The 13,933-nt window shown below is 35.8% G+C and overlaps 2 protein-coding genes across 5 annotated transcripts; one reads left to right on the forward strand and one right to left on the reverse strand.

The window, feature by feature from the left end:
- The first annotated feature begins 810 nt into the window (after positions 1–810).
- Positions 811–5,042, forward strand: LOC145227721 (mitochondrial pyruvate carrier 2-like). Its single transcript, XM_080092617.1, has 4 exons — positions 811–996; positions 2,935–2,975; positions 3,532–3,728; positions 4,012–5,042. Exons 1-4 carry the CDS (start codon positions 900–902, stop codon positions 4,040–4,042), a joined length of 366 nt encoding a protein of 121 aa, XP_079948743.1. The 5' UTR covers positions 811–899; the 3' UTR covers positions 4,043–5,042.
- A 4,015-nt stretch (positions 5,043–9,057) lies between these two features.
- Positions 9,058–13,733, reverse strand: LOC145230014 (uncharacterized). Of its 4 annotated transcripts, XM_080095366.1 has the most exons (11): positions 13,294–13,731; positions 13,182–13,232; positions 12,854–12,895; positions 12,727–12,786; positions 12,621–12,671; positions 12,448–12,495; positions 11,883–11,909; positions 10,501–11,816; positions 9,928–10,239; positions 9,681–9,857; positions 9,058–9,208 (listed from the first exon to the last, which is right to left on the reverse strand). In XM_080095366.1, exons 1-11 carry the CDS (start codon positions 13,329–13,331, stop codon positions 9,138–9,140), a joined length of 2,193 nt encoding a protein of 730 aa, XP_079951492.1. In that variant the 5' UTR covers positions 13,332–13,731; the 3' UTR covers positions 9,058–9,137. The 4 variants fall into 4 exon arrangements, with proteins under 4 accessions (XP_079951492.1, XP_079951489.1, XP_079951491.1 ...); XM_080095363.1 differs by having other exon boundaries at positions 10,501–11,909; XM_080095365.1 differs by lacking the exon at positions 12,727–12,786 and having other exon boundaries at positions 10,501–11,909; positions 13,294–13,733.
- Positions 13,734–13,933: the final 200 nt, after the last annotated feature.

A 13,933-nucleotide genomic window follows, 5' to 3' on the forward strand; every position in this document is an offset into this window, starting at 1 on the left:
TCACCCAGTCCCGTCGTTTAGTCATGTCTAACAAATGCTTTTCCGTAGTCCCGTCTGGCGCTATAAGAACTATATGTGAACTTTCACCCAGTCCCGTCTTTTAGTCATGTCGAACAATTGCTTTTCCGTAGTCCCGTCTGGCGCTATAAGAACTATATGTGAACTTTCACCGAGTCCCGTCTTTTAGTCATGTCGAACAAATGCTTTTCCGTAGTCCCGTCTAACGCTATAAGCACGGTCTGTGAACTTTCACCCAGTCCCGTCTTTCATTCTACTTGAATATGCGATTTTCCGTAGTCCCGCCTCTCCCGTCTTTTAGTTTGGCACTTTTCCCGTCTCTCCCGTAACCCCGTCTGTCCCGTCTTTTAGACCTCGGTTTCCGTATTGCCGTCGTCCCGTATTCCCGTCTTTTAGACATGTCCTGCTTTCATCAAGTTGCACGAAAAAGTTTGTAAATGTTGTATTGTTGACTAAGAGGATTTCTACGTACTTTCTGGCATAAGAGGATTTTTATGTACATTTTTTGACTTCATATTAAATTAATATTTGGTAAATATTTTGTACGAAAACAACATTAGTTTGACAGTGAATTCTTTTTGCTCATATAAACTGCAAACATTGAATCATGTTTGTCATTTTCAAATTTATATTATTACATGGATAATAATAATGTATGATAAAAAATCATTGTATGTTAATTGAGTCTATGCAACATGAATTAAGATCAGTCCAGAATAGAATGTCAATTGACGCAAAAATAAATAGCTAAGTAAAAATTAGGAGTTGGTAGAACAGATGTTACTGTTTACTCTCTTGTCAAAACAAGTGTCTCATCAAGTATCATCGATTGTCTCTTTCCGGCAGGTGCTGTTATTAGAGCAGCATTCAAGTGTGTTTAAATGTCTGTTGCTATTCGAAGGGTTCTACTTCGGTGGGATAATAAAATTCAAACCAGACTATCTCCTGCATTTCGAGAGAAATGGAACCATCCCGCAGGTACAAATTTGCCACAAACCTTAATCAGTGGACATTCCAAGTTAAAGGAATTTTTCTCAATGGTCGAGCTATGTTGTCACAGTTACTACTTTTATGGTAACAATTACATAACTACAAACATTTGCATGTAATCAAAGTTTTGCTTTGTTGCAAACTGAAACTCGAACTGTTAATTCCTGTCATTAGTTTTTCCTGTAAAGTATTTGGACAGTTTCATGTAAACTGCATACCTTGGTTAAAAATACACACAAGTTGGGGTTACTCATAATTTATATTTTTTCATATTTGAAGCCTTTTATTTTTTTTGGCCTGGTGTTTGAATTGCAAGCCCTTGTATTGAGGGCAAATTTCAACATTGAGCTTTTGCATGATGTCATGACCTATTATGCATGATGTCAAAGACCATGACCCTGAATTAAGATCACATCGGCCATTTTCATGGGTCCCCTTCCCTGAAGGGGACACATCTTGATTTCACTCTGTTTTTTTTTCTTTTTTCCGCCGAAGTTTGTCCATGCACTTTTGGCATGAAATGTTTGGTGAATTTGGATGAAACTTTCACAGATGGTAGATATAGTAATGTAGATGTGCCATTTGCTTTGATTGGCTTGAAGTATTTACCCTGCTAGACCCCAAAGTGTAAAACATTTTTGTATGTTGCTGCGCACCACAAACGAAAGATTTCTGTGGTGCAATGGTATAATAAAGGCACCAGTACTGGCAGTATATACTGTATTTGTGTTTGTGCAACATTTGATGGGTGGTTTTGCACATGCCAACAGAGAGGTGTTAACAGCCTTATGACGTCAGAAGCGTTAACAAATGTTGCTAATAGCACCTCTAGTGGTCAAAATTGTAAACATTGTTTGATTTGGATAAAATTTTACATGACTGTTAATTGGGTCATCGTGGTTTCATATTTTATCATTTTGGGTGTTAAACCCCATCAGCTACCCCACTGACCCACTAAAATGGGTGAGTTTTTTAAACAGTGTCAGAATTTAGTGAAATTTGAAAAGCTTGCAGAATTTGTCATTTATGGGTGTCAATTGTGTGTTTAACCCTGTAACCCCAATATTTACCCCTCTAGCCCCATAAAAAGGGTGAATTTTTAAAACATTGTCCGAATTTGATGAAATTTGGACAGCTTATAGAGTGTGCTATTTATAGTTGTTGTTTGTTATGTTCAACCCTGTTGCCCCAACATTTACCCCACTAGCCCCCTAAAATAGGTCAATTTTGTAAACAATGTCAGAATTGAATGAAATTTACATAGCTTGTAGAGTGTGCCATTCATAGGTGTATAATGTTGTGTTTAACCCTGTTGCCCCAACATTTACCCCACTATCCCCCCAAAATGGTTCAATTTTTCAAACAATGTATGAATTAAATGAAATTTGGACAGTTTGTAGAGTGTACCATTTGTAGGTGTTGGTTGTTGTTTTAAACTCTGTAGTACCTATCATTTACTCCACTAGACCCCTACAGTCAAGTGCAATTCACCATTAATAGGAGCTGATTGTTGTGTTTTCGCCTATTTTCTCACTATTTAACACTTTTTTCTCAGATAGTCATAAAATAGAAAAACCTTAATAAATGTATGAATGGAATGAATTTGAATAGTCTGTACTCCATGCAGCGTATTTATTTAAGCACAGTACCGATCACTGTGTTTGACGTTACAATGCCAAACTTTCTCATTGTTATCTCTTGAAATGTGTTATTTACAACTTTGCATGTGTGGGGACCCATGAGTTTCTGCTTGCAGAAACAACTAAGGTTATAAAAGATGGTGGATGATATGGGACCCAATATAAAATAAGTGTCTGATGTAAATATATGTTAAGAAATAGGTCACGGTGTATGTGCAATGGCAATATGTGCTAAGCCACCCTTCTAGTTACTATCTTATAACGCTCAATTTTCTATCTGTTACAGGTCCAAAGACAATTCATTTCTGGTGCCCAGTTTGTAAATGGGTAAGTATATAAAAGTAACTGTGTTTTTGTCTCACAAACTGTTTTTTTAGTTTTAGAATGTAGTTCTTATACAACGAAAGGTCCAAGATAATCCAATTTAGCTGAATATGCCATCAAAGTTGTCTTTAATTTAAATATTGCAATCTACTTAGCTTGCCTACTGCTTTTACACTAGTCATGGGTAGTTTAATAGAAATGTATTTACATTAGATTATCATAACACAGCAATATATACAATATTTATCTTGAGATCTTTGTAATAAGTGAGTTTTCTTCTGTTGTTTGTACGGTAAAAGATGTTATTTACCATTTTATATCACATACATTACTTTATCACACTTTATCATGCAACACACTCGAACCTCAAAAAACAGGGAACTTTTGTGACATTAACTAATATCGCTATGCTATAACGTATAATAATAATGCAAAAGTATGCTACACATATACTTTCAATTAATCGAAATACGGAAGCATTACCTTAAACGCAGTCGTAAAACTTGTAAAAAATACAATTAGAGTTTGGGTATCTTTTATTTACCGTCATTTATGACAGGGTCTTGTTTTTGCTGGAATGTCCGATCTGGCTCGACCTGTAGAGAATCTGAGTCTTAACCAATCTGCGTCATTGATGCTGACTGGATTCATATGGACAAGATATTGTTTCGTGATTATTCCCAAGAATTATTTCCTTGCATCTTGCAACCTGTTTCTTGGATTGACTGGACTTACACAAGCTGTCAGGGTTGCACAGTAAGTGATTACATAGGCCAAACATTGGCAAGCAACATTTAAGCTCAAACTTCATCACTTACAAAAAGTTATTTTGCTTGCCATGTAACTGTTACAGAATACTAGAGTTTCTCGCTAGAATGTTGCCAGTAATTGTGCGTAACCATGTGAAAGCAGTTTAGACCAGATATTAAAAGTATTTTTAACTCTTAAAGCACAAAAAAATATGCTTACTTATACTTGCCCTCAAAACATCTATTTTGGATAAAATTTAATTCTTAAAGCTGCATTATTATTTTTTCAGGTACAAGTTAAACAAGAAGGAAGAAGATTAATGCACTCTTGCACAAATGAAGCATAACATGGAATATTAGACTTTGCTTGTGTTTTTGTCATTTATCAAAAAGAAAATGAAATGCCTTACCTACCCTTTTTTAATTTTTGTTTGTATTTAATATTTTTTGTGAATTATTTAAACAAAATCTAGTCCAAGCATTAAATGTGTTGAACTAATTAGCTAAAAAATAAAAATTTAAACTTCTTCCTTAACTAAATGAACAACAGTATAAAACAAGTTGTTAAAATGGTGTTCTTTAAAGTAGTGTTTTTTTTTCACTGTGTTGCAACATATGGTGAAGCATTATCTGGCATGCCAGTCTCACTAGTTAGTGTTACAAATTTAAAAAGTAATCACTACCTACAAGTTTTGTGCCATCATGTTTGAAACATTGTTGTTGGACATTTTTAACACTATCTGTTGGATAATATTTGTCATAAGGTATATATATATATATATATATATATATATATATATATATATATATATAAATGTGAAAGCATTTTAAAGTGATATAACCTTATTTTTATAGCCTTTGCTATGCTAGAAATAGAAATTCAGAACTTATGCAAAGCTTTGAATGTTATGCACTACCATGAGTCAAATGCAAATTTGGCTATTTTTGAGCTAAACTGACTTTTAAGCTATTTCAACCATCAGAACCATTTGGTATATATGTTCTGATGCAATTTATAAATTGTACCAAAGATTTTGCCGTAATGTTGGCCTATTTGGGACTTTCAATTACATTTTAATGTTGATTTCGTCATCTGTTTTTAGTGATTTTCACTTGACATTATGATTTAATTTGTTTTATTATTTGCTACTGTTTTTAGTTGCAATAGCACAATTCATGTGAATTTTTATAATTTTACACCATTTTTTGTGTGTCTGATGTGTTGCTATGACAACTTTCGCACCAAACAATTGTTTTTGCACACACAAATTGCATTGTGCATATGTTAGGTCTGTGACAATATAATTTATGTTACAAAGTGTGTCAACATGTTTGACTGTGTGCTTGACAAAGGCCAACTTGGATATCCTAAGTTTCATATGTAGTTTTAACTAGGACTTTAGGTAATGCAATTGGCGAAATTACTGTGGATAAACATTGCTCCAATAATAAAGAAAAAAGTCGCCTACATAAAAGTTGAAACCCAAAATGTGATATGAGCCCGAGTACACAGTCAGGTTTAAACAAAGTTTGTTTAATGTAAACTTATACTTAGTCCGGGCCCCATTTGCAACTTTATGAACAGTGGCGAAATCAGTTGAAAGGATTTGCCGAAAATAGCTGTGCAACGTTGAAACGTTACATATGGAATACAAAACAGGGGTTGACACAGTTGGTGGATACTGACTAAACGCGATGCAGCTACACTGTATTATGAAGCGTAAAAATTGAACAATCGTTGCACTGTACTGTCAACACGACAAAATTTCAGAGGTCTTATGTTCTAAGAAACAACGCATTAAATTTGTCAGCTGGGCTTTTTATTAACGCAACCCTTGTTAATTTTTTATCGGTTGGCCCTTACTTGGAATTAGATTCAAAGTTTTACGTTAATGTGCTTATTTTATCCTAACATAATTGCTTTCCGTTTCAGCCGTGCACAGTTGGCAAAATGACGCAAGTTTACGACGTTACGTTTACGATCGTGGCGCTGCAGAAATATATCAGATTATCAGCACATGCAGGTGATTCCCCTAATACGACACTCATTACAGATATCATACATTTTTACATATAGATATCATACATATTATATTGTGTATTCATTTGAATAGTAAAAAACACGCTTCTTTCAAGTCTCAATCAGGACCAGAGATTTTGCTGAAAACCCGACAAACACGATTTAGCTTTTCATCACCGACCTGAGCACCGTGGAGTCAAAAGTCACGTAGCACAGCTCGACGGAGTCAATGAAGATGCTCTTCACAAAGCATGTAAGAGTTAAAATATACTAAGAAAACATTGTTACCCGATTTAAATGGGATTTGTGGATTCGGAGAGTTTAGGATTTAGGAAGTTAGAAAATGCACCCAATAACGTGTAAACTTGTACCCAATTACGTTTACGTTTTATACTGTTTTTATGAAGTTCAAAAAAAGTAGTTGTTGTCCAGATTGGCATTTTGATTCTCTTCTAAGGATGGCGATAGCAAGTATTACGTTGGTACTGTACCAAATGTCAAACGCGACTAGGGCACGGCACTGCATGGCTTTGTCTACCGTACGTTCAAATAAACCAATCGGAATCAAATTTAGACCAATTTTACGAGCATGACTTGCACTTAAGTGAGTGGTGTCTAAACAAGCTGCTCCACACCAAAACTCGCCTATTTGAAATATATGATTGATATCATATTCTACGATGGGATAGTGTAACGACATTAACCGTGGTATTTTTTACATCCTATTTTTTAATGTTAAATCCTTGGTGAAAATGAAGTTGCAAATTACGATAACGTTGATACGATTTTTAAAGGGGCTACAATCACATGCAAAATACCGACTATAACATTAATAGAATGATTTGTATCCTTTTTATGCAGTTTATTGTGTACCTTTTGAACCTTAGCTGCAGAACGACATAGTTACTTTTCAGACAACTGCATGGCAATCACTGAATGCCAGAATACTGAATCAATAGCAAGTGCTGCTTTTGAAGCTTTTTCAATCAGACAGTTGTCTAGAGCCGTGGCACGCAAACTGATCTTCGAGTAGGCCCACACAAAAAAGCCAGGTTAAACGACCGTTTCGTTATACCGATAAGAGCAGTTTAACTGCAGCCAAAGACCGCGTCTAATCCTGTTTTTTCAGAGCGATCACCAACCTAAGCACAAAATAGAAAGCAGTGACGTCATCAACATTTTTGACTCATTTGATAAACAGCTACCGTATATACTCGCGGATAGTTCGCAACTTTTTTCCTTATATTTAAAAAAATATATAGGTGCGACCCATCCGCTCGACGTAAGTGCAAATCGCCACCAAGTCGGAACAAAATTGAAAGTTTTCGGCTATCGCAAGTACCGTATTTTCCGGCTAATAAGCCGATTTTCAGGACCTACGTTTTCGACCTAATTTTCTAGGATCGGCTTATTGGGCGGATATGACGTATTTATTCGAGTATAACGCGCAAAATTTTATGCTAATTTTCAATAAAAAATTAAGGGTGTGCGTTATAGACGCGAATTGTAGTGGAAATGTGCTATTGCCACTGTGGTTCTATCGAATACGGGTGCATGCGCTCGTGCACGCACATACCAATCCGAGACAGTTTCATGAGCGCACACGCACATGCGACCGCTCAGCGTGCGTTGGATTTTCCCGCTTGTTTTGCGGTTTCAATGCAATGCAGTTCAATGCTAAAGAAAAAATGGTTTTGCGGATCCAATGCAATGCAGTTCAATGCTAAAAAACAACCAATTGCACAAGTTATCTATGCAAAAAAAACTAGGGAAAGGGCCTTTTAATACCCTAGATTTTCAGTGCGACTTATATGCGAGTCAACTCTAAATTAAACTTTTTTAACACAAAACTAATAGTGCGACCTATACGGGGTGCGACCTATCGGCGAGTATATACGGTAAATCAGGTTTCGGTTATTTATATTTTTTTGCAAATGGAAACGATCCAAATAAAATAATTTGTTCAACATTTATTTAGCGTACAGGTACGATGGAAGGGTACGCTTTTAGAACGTTGGTACCCTCTGTTGGAAAAGCGTATAGCACTGTCCCGAAAGTTGGCGCTCTTTGCGCACCGTACTTTTAAATTATTTTGGCTGCACAGTACAATTTGATATCTTTTTTGATGGGGCCAATGTGGTTCTGACTAGTGTACGAGGAGGGGCCCAGAAATTCACTTGCACTAGGACATGTTTATCCTCTCCAGGGCCCTGTTTCTCGGAATAACGTTCATTCTTTCACGTCACAACTAAAGTCATAAAATGGCACAAATGCAATTAATTTTTCCTTAAGCCAGAACTTAACACACCAAAGCCGATATGTTTATCGTCTATCTCGCATTTATCAGCGAGGTTCGGCAGTTAATGAGTTTCTTACAAATCGCTTGGACTCCAGTCGGGTTGGGGATCAGATTTTGCACAAGTTTCTGGCGTTTTCGCCAAACATATTTCAGTTTCAAAGTGGTTTCGACCGGTTTCTGTCTCCTACCGAGCCTCCAAACCGGTTTAAACCGGAATTGTAAACCTGAAATTTTGACCCGGTAAAAACCTATACTCCGTTTTTCCTATATTTGGGGGTCAAAAAATCAAAGAAAAATCCGGTTTACGGTGGGCTTTTGCCGGAATATTCTAGTTTCAAACTGGTTCTAACCGGTTTCAGCTCCCTACCGAACCACCAAACCGGTTCAAACCGGTTTCTAAAATCGAAAATTTTGACCCGATTTTCGAAAAAACCCTAAGGGTATGGTCAGGTTGACCATTACATACATTTTTGCATTTGAAACGAATTTTCGTTTCCGTTTTCGTTTCGAAATGGCCAAATTCGTTTCGAAATCACGAATTTTGTTTCGGAAACAATTTTTTTGGCCAAATTTGTTTCGAAATTCGTTTTCGAAGCAAATTTTCGAAACAAATTTGCCAAAAAAATCTGCCAAACAAAAATTTGTTTCCGTAAACTCGAAACGAATTTTTGCTCAGAAAATTTTGCTTTCGCTCGATGTCGATAAAGAGCTCAAAAATGGGAAATTGCGTGAAAATAATTTTCGAAACAAATTTGTTTCCACTTCGTAGAAAATTTGTTACTTACCAAGTTGTAGAGCTCTTCTGGCAAATTGCTCTACAAACTTGATATTATGCCTGGCAATAGCTTACATTTGTTACTTACATTTAAGTACTTTCTGCACGACGTTTACAATAGCAAATATAGCCTTGTATTGTGTTTTTTAATAAATGTTTTTGCTGCTGGTCACCTTTTACCAAAATAAACTCATCTCATTTCAACACAAGTGTCTTGGCAATTTAAAATCAGGTCTGTGTCATTTGCATTTTTTGTATTATTTATTAACGAATATAAAAACAAAAGAACAATACCATGCAGTACTATACTGCTGTATAGTAACTAAAACAGACTTTTTCTTGATTTCTTTTTCTTGATTTCTGAATCAGATTCATATGCTTTGGTTGGTGAATCTAAAAATAAAGGTATGTTACAGTTTGACAAGTGGTTTAAATACATTCAATCAAACCAGTTGTATTTGGCCGGCCTACTATATATTTTATGTTTCTATGTAAATGCATAGTTCCACAGACAAGTAATAAAACATGCAAGCTTTAATGCAAAATCTTTTTTTGTATGTGTGTGTTTGATGTGATGAGTACCGAAGTCAGTTAAGATGGTAGCGGGCAGGAAAAAAGTGTTGATAGCAGCCAATAGTATAATGACCAATCCTTGAAATACCTTAACACCCCATAAGATGTTGCATCAGCAAAGTTTCACCCAAACAAATGAAATTATGATAGTTTAATTACCCTTTACCATAAACGATGGCCTACTTCAACACACCTTGACCCTAAAAATGCATGTACAGTATTGTAAATATTTGGCTGGTATACAAACCATATTCTTAGCATTGATTTAATAAAATACAAGTGTAAACATTACATTTTTGGATTCGAACTGCTGGATAAAACAATCCATCAGCCCATCTGGCTTTTATTTCATCGCCCAGCACAATTTGATGCAAATTCTTCAGTCTCTTTTTGTGCTTTGAACGAATGTCCTTTATGTTGTTAATATCCACAATCTCCTGGTCATCAAGGAATTTGACACGAATTGAATCTGCAAATATTTTTAATTTGTGGTTAAATGTTTTATGATGTTGGCTTTTTTCTTAATTTGATGTTCTTACCTGTAGCCTTTGCATGGTCAGCATGAGTCGCCCCCCTGCTCATCATTTTTTCAGCATCAGAAGGTCCTCCAGCCTTCATAGTGTCAGCATCAGCAGGTCCTCCAGCCTTCATAGTGTCAGCATCAGCAGGTCCTCCAGCCTTCATAGTGTCAGCATCAGCAAGTCCTCCAGCCTTCATAGTGTCAGCATCAGCAGGTCCTCCAGCCTTCATAGTGTCAGCATCAGCTGGTCCTCCAGCCTTCATAGTATCAACATCAGCAGGTCCTCCAGTCTTCATAGTATCAGCATCAGCAGAACCTCCAGAGCTTACATCTGACCAAAATGACATCATAAAAATACCCCTTTACTTGTAGTTACTAATTACCAAAATTACAACTGTTAAAAGGGCACAATATCGCTTCACAAAAGAAGTTTTTTTGCCAAATAAAACTGTTATTAGTATGTTTTGTTATAAAACGTTTCTGTATGTTTATCAACAAACTTTTTACACACTTACTGATAATTGTAAAATTTAGTTGTCAGCTTGGTATAAAACATATGCTTTAATAGAAAAGTTGAATCCTTACTACTTACTTTCTGACAACAATTTTAATGCTTGTCTTGCATCTTCCACTAGCTCTCCCGGGTCAGTGATGTTGTAAAACCTTTCTGCCACTTCAACTGAATGTCCTTCAGCTCTTGCCACAGCTGCTTGAACTCTTTTGGGGGCTTTACTGACCTTTTTTGTAATTAATTTCCTAGTGTCAGTAACTGTTACTTCTTTGTTAAAACAAAACAAACTTATTTGTTTGTAAAGCTTATTAAATTCAGAAGCTTGCATTTTAATTGCCTGATTTTGCACTTTTAATGATGGAAATACTTTATCCTCTGCTGAAGGTGTTAGGCCTAGATATTTCCACAAATGAACAGAGGTGCACTTTAACTCTTGTAGTTCACTGTGAGATAGTACAATGCACCCCTGCCGTTTCTTTTCCTTTTGATCTGAAACCATGATTGAAAAGTTTTTGTTCTCTGTTTCTCCAGCATCGCGAAGTTCTGAGTGAGTCATGCCTGTTAGCACACATGATCTGCATCCTTGCTTGCAAATTATTTTTAGAAATAAATCAGATACTATCAATGATGTATCTTCTTTTGTCAAACTACCAGGCTCAGATTTCCTTAGTAAATTTGCCTTTTGTGCAGTTTCTTGTTTCTCATATTCAACAACTGCACTACCTGGAAACTGGCAATCTTTTAAATTTTTGGTTGCATTCGCCTTCACTATGCATTCTCGTTTTTCTTTTTTGCTTCTTTGCCTTGCCATCCATTGACTCACAAGAATAATCAATTTTCTGACATCCCTTTTATAAATCTTGCTATAGTATATCTGGACATACTGCAAAAAATTTTGAAAAGTAGCAAGGTAAGTGTATCTTGTGCTGTCTCTTCCACTGCAGTTTGCCTTGATTGTTAATTTTTTGTAAATTTTATCTGGAAATCTTAAGTTCTCCAAATCGTTGTCCAACAAGGCTCTGATCTGTCTGCAATATGTAGTAGCTGATTCTTTGCAGCATTCATTTCTTTTACCAAATCCCACATGGACAATTTCCTCTTTGTAGCATTCTAATATGTCGTTAAGTTCTAATATTTTTGGTATTGAACGTTGTTCTGCAACACTTAGCGGAAGTGTGACCTCAGGGTGGATTCTAGCCATATGACTTTTCAAGCCATATATACCTCTACCACACAAGTAGCAAATGAATCCCCTAAAATTTTGGTAACTTCCAGTTCTACTTTTTTTCGAAAAGCTGTCATAAAAAAATAGTTCTTGATTTACTTCGGGATGTTTTTTTCGATGGTGTGTAACATTTACATACTGCTTGAAGCAAAATGGACAATGCCTTTTTCTCCTGAAATCAGTTTGTTGCAAAGTCATATCATAATGTACAAAGTTTATGGGAAAAAAATCCACATACCTTTTATAGCCTATTGGTGAGCAGGACCTGCATGACAAAAAATCACATATTGCACATTTGTTTCCAGTTAGATACAGAGACAAGTCTAGCATATATTTATGAATATATTTGTTTTGCTAACAATCACTTATGCAAGTCAACCTGCAAAGCAGTGATTCTTAAACTGTGTCCCCTGGCACACTAGTGCTCCGCAAGAGATTTCCAATTTTAAAACTACAAAAATTCTCTGGGTTAATAACAGATTGCAAGCAGGCATGACAACATTAAAAATCTATTTTTTGTTGCAAACTAGCGTTTTGGACAACTTTTGTCATGTTATCCTGCAACATAACCTGCGGAATGATAAAGTAGTTTGTAAATCAGACACATGCTTAAAAAGTTCAGGAATCACTCTGGAAAGATCTATTTAACCCCACCAGTGATAAGTTGTACTATACCTAGTATAACTTACGAAAATTAAGAAAGAAAAAGATTAATCATTCATAAAAATGTATGGCAAAGTTACTTTTTACCATTAGGGGTTTTTGTTTTGTATACACTTGTATTATTTCAGCCTGTCACTTACAATCCACTTGAAGAACTTGAGGATGCACTTGTTGAGAAGGAATGTTTTCTGCAACACATAACACCCATTAGTTAAACAATCAAATAAATTAATACATGATTCATTTAGCTAGGCAAATGATTCTAACAATTAAATTGTTTCGCACATAATTCCATTCTGATATGACTACTTACTTTTGACGAAGTTTTCTTTGTTGTGCAATAGTTTCCAGCAAACTACTTTTCCTAAATGCATGTTAAGTTTAAGAGGAGAAACAAATTTACTATGTCATCAACATACCCTTCACTATCAGATTCTTTACTACTCTCTTCAGTGGAACTACAAGAACTTGAACCAGCACTAATGAACAAATATTTCAACATGTTCACACATTAACGCTTTGTGCATTTGTATATTGCTTACATACCTCTCAGAAACGCTACTGTCACTGGTGATTTTTGGCCTTTTCCTGTCATGTAAAAAAACCACAGTTTACAACAATGTCTTTTTTTGAGCTGATTAATGCGCCTGATGCTAGTTTTCTGCAATCTGGCAAAATGTGGCTAGAATCAAATGCGAATTATACTTGTAGTTAAGCATATTTGGTAAGAAACAAAGCAAAATCACTTTGTGTGATGCACATGTGCGGCCCTCGATCCAATTTTGACATTTATAATTGGCCCTACAGTAACAAAGGTTGCCCACCCCTGCTGTATGCCATAGAATGAATACAAAGCAGTAAAAGCACAAGTCACCTTCCTCTTTTTCCTCTCAATTCGGAGTCTGATGTCAACGTTGAGTCAGAACTAAATCAGATATGTGTTACAGGAAAGTGAACAAAAACAGCTATTAAAATGTAGCATTCACCTGTCTTCTTCGACTCTAGCTCTTTCATATTCATTCATAATGTTAGACACTAATGGTTACTTACTCGACCTTTCTTCTCAGATAGCAATCTCACCTCACCGACGTTTAGCACATACGCTTTCACTCGTACTGATAATTCAGGTAATCCAAAATCTTACAAAACCGCATTCAAATTCGACCATGAGACATTATAATATTAACCAATTGCATCCACAAATTTAAAAATGTATCAAAAAAGTTTATATCTTGCGTAGGAATAATTAGAGATGGAGTCGGATATAAAATATACATCAATCGTTGTTTTTTTTCTTTTACGTAACGCACGTGTAGATGCAGAATCCAAAATGCCAAAAAGCTACCAATACAAGAGGAGGCTAAAAAAGCAAAATTAACTGATATCACGACTAACTTTCAGTTACAATTTATTACAATTGACTTTTTTCTCAATCTCTCAATTTGTTTTCTGTGTCTGACCGCGTAAAACGACAGGCCGAACCAGAAACAGAAAGCACATTACATTTATCACAAGCACATGGCAAAATTTTAAACATATCACCGTCAAAAAGAGTCACACCATATTATACCGAGTTCAGAAATAACAGAGTCATGACCGCTCGCGCAATAGAATTTGGTCGCTTAT

Source organism: Phallusia mammillata, chromosome 5 (genome assembly GCF_965637545.1).
Source record: "Phallusia mammillata chromosome 5, kaPhaMamm4.hap1.1, whole genome shotgun sequence".
NCBI lineage: Eukaryota > Metazoa > Chordata > Ascidiacea > Phlebobranchia > Ascidiidae > Phallusia > Phallusia mammillata.

Bases quoted from the DNA above. Each gene is read 5' to 3' on its own strand.
- LOC145227721 (XM_080092617.1), top strand. From the start codon at position 900: ATGTCTGTTGCTATTCGAAGGGTTCTACTTCGGTGGGATAATAAAATT. The intron at 997-2,934 runs GTACAAATTTGC...TATCTGTTACAG, and splicing joins GAAATGGAACCATCCCGCAG to GTCCAAAGACAATTCATTTC. The intron at 3,729-4,011 runs GTAAGTGATTAC...TTATTTTTTCAG, and splicing joins CAAGCTGTCAGGGTTGCACA to GTACAAGTTAAACAAGAAGG.
- LOC145230014 (XM_080095363.1), bottom strand. From the start codon at position 13,331: ATGAATGAATATGAAAGAGCTAGAGTCGAAGAAGACAG. The intron at 13,233-13,293 runs GTGAATGCTACA...TATCTGATTTAG, and splicing joins GCTAGAGTCGAAGAAGACAG to TTCTGACTCAACGTTGACAT. The intron at 12,787-12,853 runs GTATGTAAGCAA...TTTGTTCATTAG, and splicing joins GACAGTAGCGTTTCTGAGAG to TGCTGGTTCAAGTTCTTGTA.